The sequence below is a fragment of the Pelodiscus sinensis genome, chromosome 27 (genome assembly GCF_049634645.1).
Source record: "Pelodiscus sinensis isolate JC-2024 chromosome 27, ASM4963464v1, whole genome shotgun sequence".
NCBI classification, from domain to species: domain Eukaryota; kingdom Metazoa; phylum Chordata; order Testudines; family Trionychidae; genus Pelodiscus; species Pelodiscus sinensis.
In genome coordinates, this window is record NC_134737.1 from 12,080,955 (window position 1) to 12,094,730 (window position 13,776).

General features: G+C 50.5%; 1 protein-coding gene across 6 annotated transcripts in view; it reads right to left on the reverse strand.

Moving 5' to 3' along the window:
* The window catches only part of TCP11 (t-complex 11), a 44,164-nt gene extending 37,521 nt beyond the window's left edge, over window positions 1–6,643 (reverse strand). Inside the window, exons 1-3 of one of the 6 annotated variants that reach the window (XM_075910437.1) lie at window positions 6,212–6,643; window positions 5,853–5,951; window positions 119–251 (exon numbers count right to left, since the gene is read on the reverse strand). In XM_075910437.1, the coding sequence (XP_075766552.1) occupies window positions 119–251; window positions 5,853–5,951; window positions 6,212–6,338 (359 nt within the window). In that variant the 5' untranslated portion in view covers window positions 6,339–6,643. Of the gene's footprint in view, window positions 1–118; window positions 252–5,852; window positions 5,952–6,211 lie in introns of those variants that run through there. The other 5 variants (XM_075910436.1, XM_075910439.1, XM_075910435.1 and 2 more) reach the window with 5 other exon arrangements.
* Between the last annotated feature and the right edge of the window lie 7,133 nt (window positions 6,644–13,776).

The following is a 13,776-nucleotide window of genomic DNA, read 5'->3' on the forward strand; positions in this document are numbered from 1 at the left end:
AGACCTCAACAGGCTTCGAGTTTGACATGCCTGCTCTAAGTCTTCCCCTCCCCCCTTTCCTATTTCAGCTACATGATCTGCAACTTCAGACGAGAAAAAACAGAGAAATGTAAGGAACCTGTTTGGTGACAAGTTGACTTCTTGCACTTTGAAATCACGGTTCAACACAATCTCATGTGCAATGGTCATTTTGGAAATCTCTTGTGCTGTTTCTAGTAGTTCTGCCACGGAGAGAAGTGGTGGAGGGCTGGCTGCAGAAAGGAAGAAGTGAAATTAGTGAGATATAGGGGCATGATCAACTAGTCTTACATTTAACATTCATAGAATTATAGAATTCTTAGACCTGTAAGGGACTTCGAGAGGCCATAAAGCCCAGTCCCCTGCACTCATGGCAGGAACAAGCACCATATAGACTGGTGGTGGGAAAATTCAGTCCTGGGGGCTGGATCCTGCCTGCTAAGCATTCCTCTCTGGTCTGCCCAGCTGATTAGCAGAGGTACATACTTACAGCCAGCAGTGTGTGTTCAGCTGCCCCTCCCCTCATTCTGTCCTACAGCTGCCTCCAGGATTCTCCTGCTAGCTGAGAAGGAGAATGGGGGTGGAGGGGAATGCTGAAGTCAGTGGTGTTCCCCTGCCTATGTATGCCATCTCTGCAGAGCTGGGGTCCTAGACAATCAGTCACACAGACACATAAGTCAACAGAGCTGCTCCAATCTGAAGCATGTGACTCAGAGGCACGCAGAACAGGGGTGGGGAAGACAACAGAGCAGGACACATTCTCTGAGAGATAGTGTGGCTTCTCTTAAAAACTTAGCCAGCACACATACCCAGTCTGTGCCACACACAGACACTGCCACGCATACTCTCCCAGTCTCTGCCAAATATACACACTGCCACACACTCAATCTCACACTCAATCTGTGTCATGCTCTTTTTCTGTAGCCTCAACCCCATTCCTGCTGGTGGAGGGCCGGAGCCAGCCTGTGACCAGGTAGCAAAATATGTGAAGTGGTTCCCCTCCAAAAATTATTGCCCATCTCTGATCTAGATCAGTAATTCCCAACCACCAATCCACAGACCACTGCCGGTCTGTGAACCGCTGGCTGCCGGGCCCCAGAAGCTGCCAGAGCTGAAGCCAGCTGTTCACAGCAGGTCAGCACCAGCAGTTATGGTGGCTCATTTTTTGTGCCGGAACTGAGCTAGCAGCAGGAGGTGCCCTGCCTGTACAGGCAATTTTGCCAGCGGTGGCACTGAGACTCAGGCAGCAGCAAGAGAGGTGGAGCAGAAGGTGCCTCCCTCCATCCTTGGTAACAGCAGCCCAGCTAGGGCTCTTCCCCCCCATGAGGATGCAAAATGGCTTGAGAATGGAGGGGGCACGAAGGAGGGAGCATATGTGCCCTCAACAGCTGCTCCCCTTGCCGGTATGCAGTAATGGCCATGCTCCTTAGAGGGGGCAGCTTCTTTCTCTGGGGAGTGTGGGGTGGGGGCATGGTGGGGTCATGGGGCAAGAGAGTGTTGGCATGGGCTGTAGAGGTCAGAGGTTAAAGGATCACAGGGCGTAGGAGTGGAGGTCAAAGGGTATTAGGCACTGGAGAGCAAGGGGCTGGGATGGGGCTAGGTGGACAGGAAACATTGTATTTTAATATTTGCATATTCATTCTTTGCATAATGCATATGCAAATTAGGGATGTTAAAATTAGATTAATCGACTAATCAAATAGTCAATGGAATTTCCATCAATTAGTCGATAAGGTTGCTTCCGCTTTGAAACATAGCAAGAGCCTGCTGGGCTGTTGCTACATTTCAAAGGCGGAAGTGCTACCTAGCAGGGACTCTTGTACATTTCAAATGTGGAACGCAGCTGTTGTGCCCCCTGCCCCCTCCCACGGAGCTGGAGGGAACCGGCATTTTAAGATGGCTCCCCCCAGCACCCCTCCACTCCCCCGCCTTGCTGCCTCTTTCTGACAGAGGAAGCAAGGGGGGGAAGCGACTAATTGACCGGCGTGTCAACTATCCGAAAAGCTTTTGCTTATTGGATAGTCGACCAGTTGCTTACCATCCCTAGTGCCAACATGTAAATAAAATTATGATGGACCGCCAAAAGTTTGTGAATGCGTTTGGCCTGTTCACAGCATAAAAAGGCTGGGAATTACTGATCAAGATCATTCCTGACAGATGTTTATCTAACCTGCTCTTAAATATCTCCAATGATGGAGATTCTACAACCTGCATAGACAATTTATTCCATTGCTTAACCACCCTGACAGGCAGGAAGTTTTACCTAATGTTCAACCTAAACTTCCCTTGCTGCAATTTAAGTCCATTGCTTCTTGTCGTATCATCAGAGGTTAAGGAAGATGATTTTTCTCCCTCCTCCTTGTATCTCCCCTCTGTCTTCTCTTTTCCAAACTAAAGAAACCCAATTCTTTCAGTCTTCCCTCATTGGTCATGTTTTTTAGACCTTTAATCATTCTTATTGCTCTTCTCTGGATCTTCTCCGATTTGTCCACATCTTTCCTGAGATGTGATTCCCAGAACTGGACACAATACTCCAGTTGAAGCCTAATCAGTGCAGAGCAGAGCTGAAGAATTACTTCTCATATCTTGCTTATACCACTCCTGCAGAACATCCCAGAATGTTTGTTTGCTTTTTCTGCTACAGTGTCACACTAACTCATATTTAGCTTGTGGTCCACTATGACCCTTAGATCCATTTCTATAGTACTCCTTCCTAGACACTTCCAATTTTGTATGTATGAAACTGATTGTTCCTTCCTAAGTGGAGTATTTTGCATTTGTCCTTGTAGAATTTCATCCAATTTACCGCATATCATTCTTCCAGTTTGTTCAGATCATTTTGAATTATAACTATGGATGTTAGATATCAGTTATTTTAGTAATCATGTAGCTGCAACAATATTTAGCACTTACACAGTTATTAAAATGCTCCCCTTGGAGACTGGTTCCCACCTGCCGCCCCATGCTACTACCTCTGATACAGAGGCAGCTTCCTCTTCTACTAATTGAAAGCAAAGCCCAGGTTTGGCTGTGCCAGGACAACCACAAGCCCCAGGAAAAGGACTGTTTTCTATAACATGGAAAGGGAGGGGCTGCTGTTCAGAGGAATGGGATATGAATGTGTCCAGTGTGGGCAGTAAGCCTTCAAGGCAGAGATCCTGCAGTGTGGCCACAGAGGTCAGCCATACTAGCAGGCGAGTGGCCAGCAGGCTCTGCCCACTTGTCTACATACACACCAGTTAGTAGCACCTCTTGCCCCAATCCTTGACCGCAGCAGAGAGGGGGGGAGGAAAATAAAGGTCCCTGGTGGTTATGAGGAAATGATGGCTATACTTCCTCAAAGTTACAATTAAACTTGTCTGAGAGAATTAAGCTGTGAATTGACCAAAATCCAGATTCAGTTTTGATCTGAGCCTCTCTTTCTTTTATACCAAATAAAGCCACCTCTTTTTATATATGAAATAAGAGTGACATCTAGTGACCATTGAAAAACAGCACCTGTCTCATTTACTGAAAGCTGTGCAAGACCATCAAACTTCAGCCCAACTTCACAGTGGCAATGAAAGAGGTTTAGTGGAAACATGCTCTGAAGAAGTCTTTGAAGAAATAGATAAAAGCACTTTGGGGCATGACGTAAAAGAGAAATATTTCATACACATGAGGGGAAGTGTAAAACTGTTGTTTCCTGGGGCAATCTTTGCAAAATAGCGTGATGGCTGTTCTCCCTCCTCCAACAAGGTTAGCAGCGGGATGGGAAGCAGAGCTTAGGATCCCACATTAGGCTTAGGACACTAGGGCTATGTCTACACTGGTGGGAAATTGCGCAAGAACGGCCATTCTTCCAGAAAGCGTCCACACTGCCCACCTGCTCTTGTGCAAGAATATTTACAGTATGGCGTGGTAAGAGAGGGCTTCTTGCGCAAGAGTTACACTCTTTTTTAACAAGAGCTCTTGCGCAAGAGGGCAGTTTGGACGCTCTGCAGGGATTTCTTGCGCAAGAAAGCCCTATGGCTAAAATGGCCATCAGAGCTTTCTTGCGCAAGAGAGCCTCCACATGGCCATGGATGCTCTTGCGCAAAAGCACAGTTCGCACATGGCAGTGTGGACGTTTTCTTGAGCCACCAGTGTAGACATAGCCTACAAGACCATTTGACGCTGTGTATGTCTCCTTTCTCACAGCTCCACTTCAGCATATTACAAAGCTAGGATTGGTCACTGCACACATTATTATAATGGCAAAAGAGCCAGTGGAGAGCTTAAGTATCAGAGGGGTAGCCGTGTTAGTCTGAATCTGCAAAATCAGCAAGGAGTCCTGTGGCACCTTATAGACTAACCGAAGTGTTGGAGCATAAGTTTTCGTGGGCAAAAACCCACTTTGTCAGATGCATGTAGTAGAAGTTTCCAGAGGCAGGTATAAATATTAGGAATGGAAACATAAAAACCTGTAGGGGAACACTTCAATCTCCCTGGACACACAATTGAAGATTTAAAGGTAGCCATCCCGTAGCAAAAAAACTTCAGGACCAGACTTCAGAAAAACTGCTGAGCTACAGTTCATCTTCAAGTTTGACACAATCAACTCAGGATTAAATGAAGACTGTGAATGGCTAGCTAACTACAAAAGCAGCTTCTCCTCTCTTGGTATTCACACCTCCAGATCAGCTACTGGAAGTGGGCCTCATCCACCCTGATTGGATCCACCTTGTCATCTCTAGCCTGATTCTGGCCTGCATAGTTATACCTGCATCTGGAAATTTCCACTACATGCATCTGATGAAGTGGGTCTTTGCCCACGAAAGCTTATGCTCCAACGCTTTGGTTAGCCTATAACAGTGGTCCCCAACACAGTGCCCGCGGACACCATGGCGCCCGCAGGAGCATTTGTGTGCGCCCGCCAAGTGCTCGGGGCTGGCTTGGCCCCGGACACGTGGCGCATGCACTGTGCCGGAGCCGGCCTCGGGAGCATGGCGCACAGTGAGCGCCGGCCCTGGGAGCGCAGCGAAGTGGCCACCTGTGTTCCGGGTGCACAGCGCATAGGGAGCGCCGGCCCCGGGTGCACGGCTATATAGGGGTGGGGGCGCCGGCCCCGGGACAAAGTAGCCGCCCGCGCTCTGGGCGTGCGGCTATGGCGGAGGGACACCGGCCCCAGGCGCACAGCTATGTGGGGGGGGGCGCGCAGCGAAATGGCCGCCCGCGCTCCGAGCACGCAGCGCATGGTGAGCACCGGCACCGGGTGCGCGGAGCATGGAGAGCGCCGGCCCCGGGCACATAGCTATGGGGGGGGGGGGGAGGGGAGTCATCCCTGGGCACACGGCGAAGCGGCCGTCCGTGCTCCGGGCGCGCGGCGATGGGGAGCGCCAGCCCCTGGTACGCAGCTATGGGGGGTGCCGGCCCCAGGCACATGGCTCATGGGGGTGTGGCATATGCGCAGCCCTGCCCCCTCGTGCCCGGTGACATCAAATGGTTGGGGACCACTAGTCTATAAGGTGCCGCAGGACTCCTAGGGTGCGTCTAGACTAGCAAGCTTTTGCGCAAAAGCAGTTGCTTTTGCGCATAAACTTGCCAGCTGTTTACACTGGCCGCTTGAATTTGCGCAAGAGCACTGACTTTGTAATGTACAAAATCAGTGCTTCTTGCGCAAATCCTTTCATGCTCCCACTCGGGAAAAAGCCCTCTTGCGCAAGAATACCTGCTTCAGAGGACCAGCATAGACAGGGAAGAATTGTTTTGCGCAAAAAAGCCCTGATGCCTAAAATAGCGATCGGGGCTTCCTTGCGCAAACGCATCCGTGCCGATCTAGACGCGCTTTTGCAGAACTACTGGTCAGGGAAAACCTTTTCCGTGAAAGGTATGTCGGCGAAATCCCGCCGGTCTCGACGCTGCCCTAGCGGAGAGCTGGGTGGAAGAACGGGCCGGCCGGGCGGAAAGCAGTCCTGTAGTTGAGGGATGTAAAAATCCCGTTTAGTCAGGTAACTTATGTTTAATGCATTGGGGGGGGGGGCAGTTACCCATCTCCTCCCTAACGGCCCCCACGTTGGAGGCAGAGGCAGCAGCAGAACCCCCCCCCCCCCCCCGGCCTGGACACCGCCCTAGTCCAGGTCCCTTCCCAACCTCCCCCCCCCCAGCCCTCCCCGCGCGGACCCGTCGCAGGACGGCGGCGCTAGGGCTGTCCTCTAGGCAGAGGGGCACCTACGGGCTGGCAGCTGCGGCGGGCGGAGGCTGGGCACGTCTCCGTCGCGGCTCTCCGGGGCCGGCCTCGCCTGCCGGGGCCGGCAGGGCGCGGTCTCGGGGTCTGGCGTCTCCTCTCCGGGGTTCGACATCGTGTCCCCGCTGCAGGCCGAGAGCAGAGCGGGGGGGGGGGGGGGTAGAGCCCAACCCGGCCGCGGAGCGGGGCCCAGAGGGCAGCCCGCGCGGGAGGGGGAGGGGGCCGCCCAACGGCTCCTTGCCTCAGCGAGGGGTGGAGAAGCGGCCTCGCGCCTTCCCCGGAGGGGCGGGGCGAAGGTGGAGGAGCGGCGGCCGGGCGGTGGTGACACGACAGGGGGCTGCCCGGCCGCGCTCTCGAGCCCCCTCAACGGAACTGCCGTTGGGCGTCCGGTGAGCGTCTGCGCCCAGCTTCAAACTGGACCCAACCAACTGCCTGAGGGCAAGGGGGAAGGGCTCCACTTCTTTACACCCGTGCGAGGCTGCAGGCGGCTGCTTGGGAGATGCCTTTCCCCCATGCAGCCTACGAGCTCTAAGTCACTGTCCTACTTCGTTGGGATCCCCCCCGCCCCATCACTGAATGGAGTTTTATTATCCGTCCTCCCCCGTTTCTCTGTCCTAAATGGGCTGCTCCATAACAAGCTCGTTTTGAGGATTGAACCAACCTCACAGAGATAGGGGGGGGGCATACCATCCACAATCGCCTCTATTTAGAAGACTCCTGGGGAAGCCAGCTCCCATGCTAAGAGCTAAAGCATGAATTACCAGGAATCCTAGAGCTGGAAGAGACCTCAGGAGTCAAGTCCAGCCCCCCCGGCAGGACCAATCCCAACTAAATCAACCCCACCAGGGCTTTGTCAAGCCCAGAGTTAAACACCCCTAGGGATGGAGACTCCACCCCCTCCCTAGGGAACCCAGCCCAGCGCTTCCCCACCCTCCTAGGGAAATAGTTTTTCCTAATGTCCAACCTGGACCTCCCCCAGTGCAACTTGAGCCCATTGCTCCTTGTTCTGCCATCCATCACTACTGTGAACAGCCTCCTCCAGCCTCTTTGGAACCTCCCTTCAGGAAGTTGAAGGCTGCTCTCAAATCCCCCCTCACTCTTCTCTCCTGCAGACTGAACAAACCCAAATCCCTCAGTCTCTCCTCATAGGTCATGCGTTCCAGTCCCCTAATCATTTTGGTCACCCTCCGCTAGACCCTCTCCAATGTGTCCACATCCTTCCAGTAATTGGGGCCCAGAACTGAACACAATACTCCAGATGTGGCCCCACTAGAGCCGAATAAAGGGGAATAATTACTTCCCTAGATCTGCTAACAATGCTCCTCCTAGTGCAACCTAATATGCCATTAGCCTTCTTGGCTACAAGGGCACACTGCTGACTCATATCCAGCTTCTCATCCACTGCAGTCCCCAGGTCCTTTTCTGCAGAACTGCTACTTAGCCAGTTGGTCCCCAGCCTGTAACAATGCTTGGGATTCTTCCATCCCAAGTGCAGGACTCTGCACTTGTCCTTGTTGAACCTCATCAGATTTCTTTTGGCCCAATCCTCTAATCTGTCTAGGTCACTCTGGACCCTATCCCTGCCCTCAAGGGTATTTACCTCTCCCCCTAGCTTAGTGTCATCTGGGAACTTGCTGAGGGTGCAATCCATCCCTTCATCCCGGTCATTAATAAAGATATTGAACAAAACCAGTTCTAGAACTGATCCTTGGGGCACTCCACTAGAAACCGACCGCCAACCTGACATTGAGCTGTTGATCGCTATCGGTTGGGCCCGACAGTCTAGCCAGCTTTCTATCCATCTTACAGTCCATTTATCCAATCCAGACTCCCTTAACTTGATGGCAAGAATATTGTCACCTGACTCTCTACTCTGGAGGGAGGGAAGGCTTCAGGTGATCTCCTCACCCCAGTCTAATCTTCAGCTCCTATTGGCTGAAAACAACCAGCCAATAAGAACTGACCCCAGCCAGTCTCTCAAGCAACCAGCCAATAGGAGCTGAGAGATCAACCGGGGGTGGGGGCTGAGCAGCACAAGCTTCTCCCCTCACTGGAGCTGAGAGCCACATGGAGGGAACAGCCTGGATTTTCAAATAGTTTGGAGTTGCAGCAGGCAAGGAGCCCAGCCTGTCTTGGGGATGCTGCAGGGCTGCTGTCTGGGAGATGCTTAGGTAAGTGCCTCCTAGCCAGAGCCAGCCGCTGGCACCTCTGACCCTCCTATCCTCCAACTCCCTGCCCCAGATCACCACCCAAACCTTCTGCACTGCCTGACCCATGTCATAACTCCCACCCCAGACTCTGTACCCTCTCTACATTCCTCCCCCAGGCCAAAATTCTCTCCTGCACCCACACTCCCTCCCTGACCCTACACCCCAGTCCCCTGACCCAGGTCATAATCCCCACCTCTACCCAAACTCCCTCTCAGACCTCACACTGCCTCCTGCACCCCAGTCCCTTAGCCTGTGTGCCCTTCTGCACAAAACCTGCATCCCAGACCCCTTCAAAGAAAAGTGTGGCCCTTGGCCACTTTCCAAAATCTTGGAGTGTCTCCACACCAAAAATTATTGCCTATCTCTGCTCAAGGCAGCAGTTCTCAGACTTCATGGCATAGTGACCCCCCTTCCTCCAACAAAAATTACTACCCAGGTGTGGGGAAACAAGCCGGACCCCACCCTAGCCAAAGCCTGAGCTGCCCCATCCCATGCTGGGAGTGCAGGGGCAAAACTAAAGCCCAGGGGCTTCAGCTCTGAGCAGAAAGCCTTTAACCTGAAATCCACCAACCACCCAGGGCTGAAGCCAAAGCCCGAGTGCTGCTGCCCAGAACTGGAGACCTCAGGTTTCAACTTCGGTCCTGGGTGCTGGAGCTCAGGATTTGGGCCCAGACCCCAGCAAATCTAATGCCAACCCTGCAACCTCATGAAAAGGGGGTCCTAACTAGGAATGTTAAAATGCGGCTTTTTAGTAAACGTCTGATCAGCGATTAGATGTTTACATGTGGGTGGGGGTAGGGCAGGAGGCTCCCCGCGAGCACCAGCTCCCATCTGCTCTCCCCCTGATACAGAGCCAGCTGTGTGTGTGTTGGGGGAGAGGGGGGAACTTGCATGTAACCATGAAGGTTAACCAATGAGCCCAGGCTCATCAGTTAACTGTATAAACGTGGACACTAACACATCTCTAGTCCCAACCCACAGGCTGAGAACCACTGCCCTTAGGAGTGAAAGTAGCTAGAGAGTTTGCAGGACTCTCTATGGAGTAACACCCACAGAAGCCTCATCTGCCTCTGAGAGCCCTTCTGTAGCAGGATCCCCCCACCTCTGTAGCACCCTTGCCTATCTCTGGTCTGTCTGTGAGCTCCCTGCCGCAGTCTCTGTCAAAACAAACCTCTTTCCCCCCAACACATCCTTCTGAATCTTCATAGCCTCAGATGCTTTCCATCCGGATAGTAGCCATAAACTGGGGCCAAAGTGCAGTCATTCAAGTGGGAAAAGCCTTGGTTTGAAGGCTTTCAGGCCCTGCTGAATGGCGGTGCCATGGGACGCTAGGGTGGGTTATGTTTGGAATAGGGACAGTCATGCAGATGCGTTCCTTTCTCATGGGGACTCTACCGCATTCATGCACATCCTCTACTGCAGCAGTTATTTAAATGCAAATGTGATGAAAATGCGGTGATGTGTCTAGATTTAAATGAAGTTAATGAGGTGCAATGTTGTCTGGTGGGCTGGGCGTCAGGAGACCTGTGCTCCAGCTACTGTTCTGCCATAGACTTGCTTTGCTGTCATTTTTTACTTCTCAGTGCTTTTGTTTCTGCTCCCGTCTAAGTCATAAGCAGTTTGGGACAGGGCCTGTTTTTTTACTACGGGTGGACAGCACCTGGCATGGTGGGGCTCTGAGCTGGGTTTGGGCCTCTCAGCCGATATGAAATATGGGTGCTATTGCTTCAGAGAGGTCTGAGGAGACTAAATGGGCACAGAGGTTAACCCTTTCATTGACTCTGGGTGTGATTTTTTTCCCTTGTGCTGAGGGTTAACACGGATCTCTGTACCACTATATTGAGGACTTAGGTGGTGCTGGCTTTCTGCACAGGGATACAGTTCCCTTGTCTGAGAAGCCCTCTCCTAAGCAGCTAACAGCTGTATTGAGCCATTGCCTGCAATCAATGCACATGGGAGACACTTGTACATCTTGCTGGGAGGGTCTGACGATTTGGGAGGCTGCAGGACTCTGTTAAGTTCGCCGGCAGATGGCAGCAGCCTTTCATTCTAGGTGACAGGAGGCTAGACCAAGGGCACCTTGGGAAAAGATTAGAAGACAAAAGGTGACTCCTAGCTGGCACTTCTCATAAAGACAAGGTTTAACTGGATTGCCCGGGCCCACGCAATTTTAAGAAGCGCTCAGCCCCATTTAGGCACCTCAGTGAGTGGCCACCTTTTGGAAAGAGTATTCACTGATTCCCTTTGAAAACAATGGGAGTTACAGGGGGAGGTAGATGAAAATCTGGTGCTGAATGGCAGCAGTGTTTTGGCCTGAAGGAATTGCACATATGTAGTTAGATTGAGAGGCAGATGTACATAAAGAGGGAGCGGCGCGGGGGGAGGAGGGGAGGAATTGATGCAGGGGGCAAATCAGTGTTACCCAAAATTGCAGTTTAAGCAATGTATTTTCCAAGCAGCTGAGCTCCTGCAGATCCCACTGAGTTCACTTAGAGCGGTGAGTACTCTGTAATGCTGAAAATCTTGTCAAAGGATCTGAGGTTGAGAACCCAACTTCAGAGATCACTTTTTAAAAAATGCGATCTGTAGGCCAGGTGCCTCAGTTTCCCCAACTATAAAAGGGGAATAGTGGAACTTCACCATCTTTGCACAATGCTTTGAGGCTTGTGGATGAAAAGCACTATTTAAAGTATTTTTCCCTCTACTGATCAATTCAGAAGGAGTCATGTGGCACGATTTTCAGAGAATGCTGTACACCTGCAACTCGAATTGTGGTTGGTGGAACTTACCTTACTCATAAGGGGCCTCCTTTATACCCCAGGATTATAGACACCAAATTCAGGTTCTGTTAATCTACAGTTGGTCTCTATCTATGTAAAGTCTTGTGTTGTGTTCATCATACGAGCAGTCTTAACAGCACAGCAATAAAAGAAGGCACAGATGAAAATTTGGTTTTGCTTATCCAGTGTCTTTTTCTCCTCTAGATATGGTATATGATTTTCCTTAACAAAGGCATTCCGCCACGTTTTATTGACCCTCCAAATCCCCAAACCCACCCTTTGTCCCTCCTTCACAATGTGTTTTATCGATGAAAGTCACAAATAATTTGGAAGGTTTTCCTGGGCCAAGTGAGGCTGCAGTTAAACAAAAGGAGGTCACCCGTCCTGGTCCCTTTGCCCTCTCTGGAATGGCAGGAATTTCTCCTGTGCTCTATAGTCTGGGGGCAGTAATGGCATGAGCAGTGGCTGATTGTTTTCATATCTCAAGCTTATACAAGGCTCTGGCTTAGTGCCTGTCAGCTGCAAGGGTATTAACCTTAGAACTGTCAGAGCTAATAAAAATCCCCCTGTGTCTGTGGAGTGTGGTAGGAGGTACTAGCAGCTGCAGGATACAGTGTCTACAACAATTGTAGAGTCTCCATGTGTGCAGCTCCCCATTTATTTTATTCATTTGCTTCCTGTGAGTCCAAAAAACTCAGGTTGAAATTCTGGCTCTGTTAAAGTTGGTGGCAAAACTTCCTGAGGCTGTCAGCGGGAGCAGTGAGGCTACAAAGCAGAGTGGGCTCTCAGGAGGTGAGACTAGGGGCAAGAACAGTGGGTAAATATCTTTGCCAGCCTGTGTCCTACATATGCATTCAGAGACCCACGTTTTTCTGTACCGGTGACCCACTTGTGCGTGTGCTCTGCACCCAGAGTGTGTATCTTATAATTTGCATCCATCGGTGCACATTCACACCCATGTACATTGTTGCACCAAGCATGTGTAGTTGAATGGCAGCTGCTATCCTGAGGTACCATAAGGGTAGCTCTACACTTAAACCTGGGGGAGGTGCAATTCCTGTCTTGAGGAGAAACATTTGTAGTAGGTCAGCCTGAGCAATCATGCTAAAAATAGAATGTAACTGTGGCAATGGGAGGAGCTAACCACCCCAAGTACATGCCTCTCTGAGATGTAGCTCCTTGCCTCAGTTTCCCCATCTGTAAAATGGTGATAATACTACTACAGAGGAGATGGGAGGATTAAGCCGCTGTTGCTCATAAATGCTTTGAGAGTCTGATGCCAAAGGCATTCTAGAAGTGCATAGAATTAAAAACAAAAGATTGGTACTAAGGACATGGATAATAACAAAGAACAGAGAGAGTCACTTTCTGCTCCAGTGTCTGAAATACAAGGAAGTGTGAGAGATTTCCTCAGATTAGCAAGGAATGATAAAAGATATCTCCTCAGAAGGCGATAAGGGAAAACTGCCCTGGCCTTTGGAGACAGAGGGAGAGGGTAGAGACGGCAGTCGCACTACATAGCAGCATGTTACCAGCTCAGGGATGGTCCCAGCTGAAAAATTGATGTGGGATCAGTCCCTAAAAATGATTAGTCCTAACATAGGCAGCTCTCTGGCAGCATTTGTATAGCTTGTCATGCCGTAAAGCTGAAGAAATCAAGAACCACTGACCTGCAGTATTAGGAATTAAAGGTCTTACCAGGTGTCATTGGAAAGGTAAATTCTCTGGATTTACCATAAGGTCTTGGAGCTGCCCTATGACCTCTGTAACATGAGGTATTAATCTTCATATGAACTGAGATTGGCATGGCCTAGAAGTAGAGGTGTTAGCAATGATCTTCATCTGTTTAATATTCAGGCAAACGTATCATTTTGGTCAGAAGGGTTGAATTTTATTAATTTTCTAAGGATGAACTCAATTCACAGAACTGTTCCTAAACGGCAGCAGACTAACCTCAAGCGGAACTGATTTACCGACAAGGCTCCCCGCGAATCATGCATAATCTGATAATTATTCTGCTAAACTTTCCAAAAATATAACAGGCAATGCCTTGGAGATGTAACTGGAGCAGTTCTTAGCGTTTCCAGGACTGAGAATTCAGTGCCAACAGGACATCAGGGGAACGAAGGAAAGCCATTCCTCCGAGCAAGAAGTGCAAAAGGCCATGCATGCCGCTGGACTGCATGAAGACCACGCAGGAGTGCCTGCAATGAAGCACGAAACCTTGAATAGCTGATCTCTGTAGAATCCATATGAGATCTACTGATGGAAAGAGTTATCTAAGAGCTAGATCCCTTAATCTGTCTCTGTATAAAGGTGCTGAGGATAAACTGATTAATGTGTGTGAGGTGCTCCGATATCATGGTGATGAGGTGGATGTGGGGAGAGCTTTCCCCATCCCTCTCATGGATGTCATGTCATAAGTGTACATGGCATTTTCACAAACAAGTTGGAATCCAATCACCTCTGAATTTAGGCATGTGTGATTTGGACCAAGTTCCTATAAATCTGCCTACAATGTACGAAGCGGCCTAGATTTACATCTTGATCCTGGAGCCATAAG